At 37.8% G+C, this 3,055-nt stretch overlaps 1 protein-coding gene across 1 annotated transcript in view; it reads right to left on the reverse strand.

The window, feature by feature from the left end:
• TAF1A (TATA-box binding protein associated factor, RNA polymerase I subunit A) overlaps window positions 1-3,055 on the reverse strand; it is a 31,729-nt gene that overhangs the window by 8,050 nt on the left and 20,624 nt on the right. The window contains exon 3 of the mRNA XM_019639593.1: window positions 949-1,154. Within this exon, the coding sequence (XP_019495138.1) occupies window positions 949-1,154 (206 nt within the window). The remainder of the gene's footprint in view (window positions 1-948; window positions 1,155-3,055) is intronic.

Below are 3,055 nucleotides of genomic sequence, written 5' to 3' on the forward strand. Positions count from 1 at the left end.
ACAGGCTGAACATGCAGCTGGTCTATCAGGTTTAGGGTACAAGAATGAGGGGTCTAATGAGTCTTGAAGGGCAGAGGGCCTTCTAAATGAGGAGATGGAACAAAGCCCTTACAAAATTGTCGTGATGAAGATAGCATTTCAAAAATGTCTTGGGGGGGATCAAAGACAGGAGGAAAGAAGGGAATTTTGAGATGAGTGAACCCACATGGCCAGAGGCCAATTAAATACTACCTATCTCATAAGCATAAGGAAACACTGCTTATTACATGTGATGTGATAAATACCAAGACGGAGATTTGGACAGAAGGTGAGAAAACAAAAGGAAAGCGGTTAATCCCAGAGAAGCTGTGGAGAAAAACTATACAAGAGAAAGAAAATGCAGACAATCTACAGCTTTAAAGAACACTAATATGGGGCTAGGAGAGGACGCCATCAGCACCAAAAGGAAGAGAAAGGGAACTTGTTTGAGAAGTATGAACCTGTGGTCAACTTTTGGTATGATCAGTAAATCAAGAAAATTGTCTGTTATGACCTTTGTACAGAGACAAAACAACTTTATCTTGCCTTATTCTTTAAACATATTATTCTGAGAAAACAACATTATAAAACAAACTAAACTCCATTCTAAATGGGCAATAAAGAAGCATTTAATATACACAATAATGTCTGAAGAAAATTGTAACCTTTCTTGGAGATCATATTTAAAAAAGCAATGAATCTAAAATGGTCATAAACTTAATGAATCATCTCATTTAAGTCTGAAAGGTTTTTTGATAAATCAGAAACATGATAAAGGATGATCAAGAATTTTACATCAGTAGAAATGTCTGTCCTTAGTAATATCTGGATAAAGCTAGGCTGGGAAGCAGGGGGATTAGATTATTCCTTGAGATCCCTTTGGTCCCTCTGATTCAGCCTTCTCACCATAAGGAAAAACTCACTCATATTCACTCACCAAGCTTAGACAACTCCATCCTTTTTTTAGACCACGTATAATATTGCAAAAGCCCTTTATAGGCCTGAATCAAGTTGATTAGCACTTCCTGGGAAGACGATTTTTCACCGTATCTCCATGTCTCTGCCTGGCTGAGGTTTCTGTTGGCGTCATCAAGCATCCCATGATGCAGAAGGTACAATGCATGTTGCAAGGAGATCTGCAACAATAAGAAAACGCCCACTGCCACACAGGTCATTAGACAACCATTAGTCAGAAAGCTCAGTAAACAGATGATATGTGCTGGGTTAAGACCTTGGTAGGACACAAACGATGCAACAACATTGTCCCTGTCATCAAAAATTTCAATCTAGCAAAGAGGAAAGATACATGAAACAATTAACACTATGTAAATGACAGCAAAATTATATAAGCTTACAAAGAGAAGACAGCGTGATCCAGTAAAAAGAAAAGGGGCTTTGAAGACAGAGCGCCCTGGCTCAGATGCTACTTAAAAGCGACAAAAACAGAGTAGAATGGTGGTTGCCAAAGGCAGAGGATGGAGGAAACAGGGAGATGTTGGTCAAAGGGTACAAATGTTCAGTTCTAATATGAATAAGTTCCAGGGACCTAATGTGCAGTATGGCAACTATAGTTAATAATACTGGATTGTATACTTGAAAGTTGCTATGAGGGTAGAGCTTGAATGTTCTCACTGAAACCACCAAATGGTGATTCTGTGAGGGGACAGATGTGTCAAGTCACCTCATAGTGATCAATATTTCACAANGTTCTTTCACAATGACTCTGAGATAACAGGACGTCTTTATGAATTTCCTAGAAGCCATTATTCTTCATCCCATATATTATGACCTAATTTTGAATTTTTGTCCCCTTCCCTTCTATGTCCCATCGAATCATAAAAGATCATTCTGCTTTTATTTTAAGCTCAATAAGAATAATATAGAATTGACATTTACAACCATGTCACTATTTATTTTATAAATATTTGGCCATGCCATGGTATCCAGTGGTGAAAATAAACACAAAGTAACATTTACAGTACACCAGTTAAACAAACAAAAATTATTCAGACCAAAAAAAAGAGACATCAGATTCTTTTGTTTTTTACGATATACTTTTTTGTTTTTTACAATTTTTTAACATTAGTTTCCTCCTGATCAATAAAAATTAGGCTAATAACGAAATGAAACTAACAACACTTTATGAAAAGTCTACTTACGTCTACATAACTCTTCACGAAAGGGTCCCAAACTCCAGGAATTTGAATCAACGCACAGAGGTTTATAGATGTCTTCCAGCTCTGGTTGAGCATATTTTGGGATGCTGTGTTGTAAGCATAATCATCCTCATCTGCCCAAGACAAAAGATTTTTGAAAGTCATTCAGTGTTGAAGACTTTGACTGAATTAGTAATCAATAATGCCCAAAAGAAAAGCTTAGGTCCTGATGGCTTTACTAGTGAATTCTAATGAACATTTAAAGAACAATACTAATTCTTAGAAACTGTTCCCCTACAAAAATAACAGGGGGAACACTTGCCAATGCATTCTATGAGGGCAATATTAATCTGATACCAAAACCAGACAAAAACAAGAAAATTATAGACCCCATTTCTAGGAATACTAGCCAACTGAATCCGGCAACACGCAAAAAGGGATATAGTCCATGCCCAGGAACAAATTCGGCAGATTCATTCCATGACGTCAAACGTTACTACAGTAGTTCCCCCTCACCCATGGTTTTATTTTCCATGCTTTCTGTCAACCACAGTCAGAAAATACTAAATGGAAAATTCCAGAAATAAACATTCATTAAGTTTTAAATTTCACACTGTTCTGAGTAGCAGAAAAACTTTCAACTATTGAGGATTCCCAACCATCAACATCGTCTGCTCTTGACATCCAACCATTGCCATTGTCACGGCTCAATGATCCAGGGTCATCCGAAGCAGACGAGTCTCCTTTTGAAGAATCGTCGGGTCAACGGTAGCCTACCACTGTGTCACAATGTCTACACCACTCCCCTCACTTCACCCTCATCATGCAGACACTGCATCATCTCACATCATCAGAGAAGGACTTGGAAAAGCCTGATTTAT

Source organism: Hipposideros armiger, unplaced genomic scaffold (assembly GCF_001890085.2).
Source record: "Hipposideros armiger isolate ML-2016 unplaced genomic scaffold, ASM189008v1 scaffold_45, whole genome shotgun sequence".
NCBI lineage: Eukaryota > Metazoa > Chordata > Mammalia > Chiroptera > Hipposideridae > Hipposideros > Hipposideros armiger.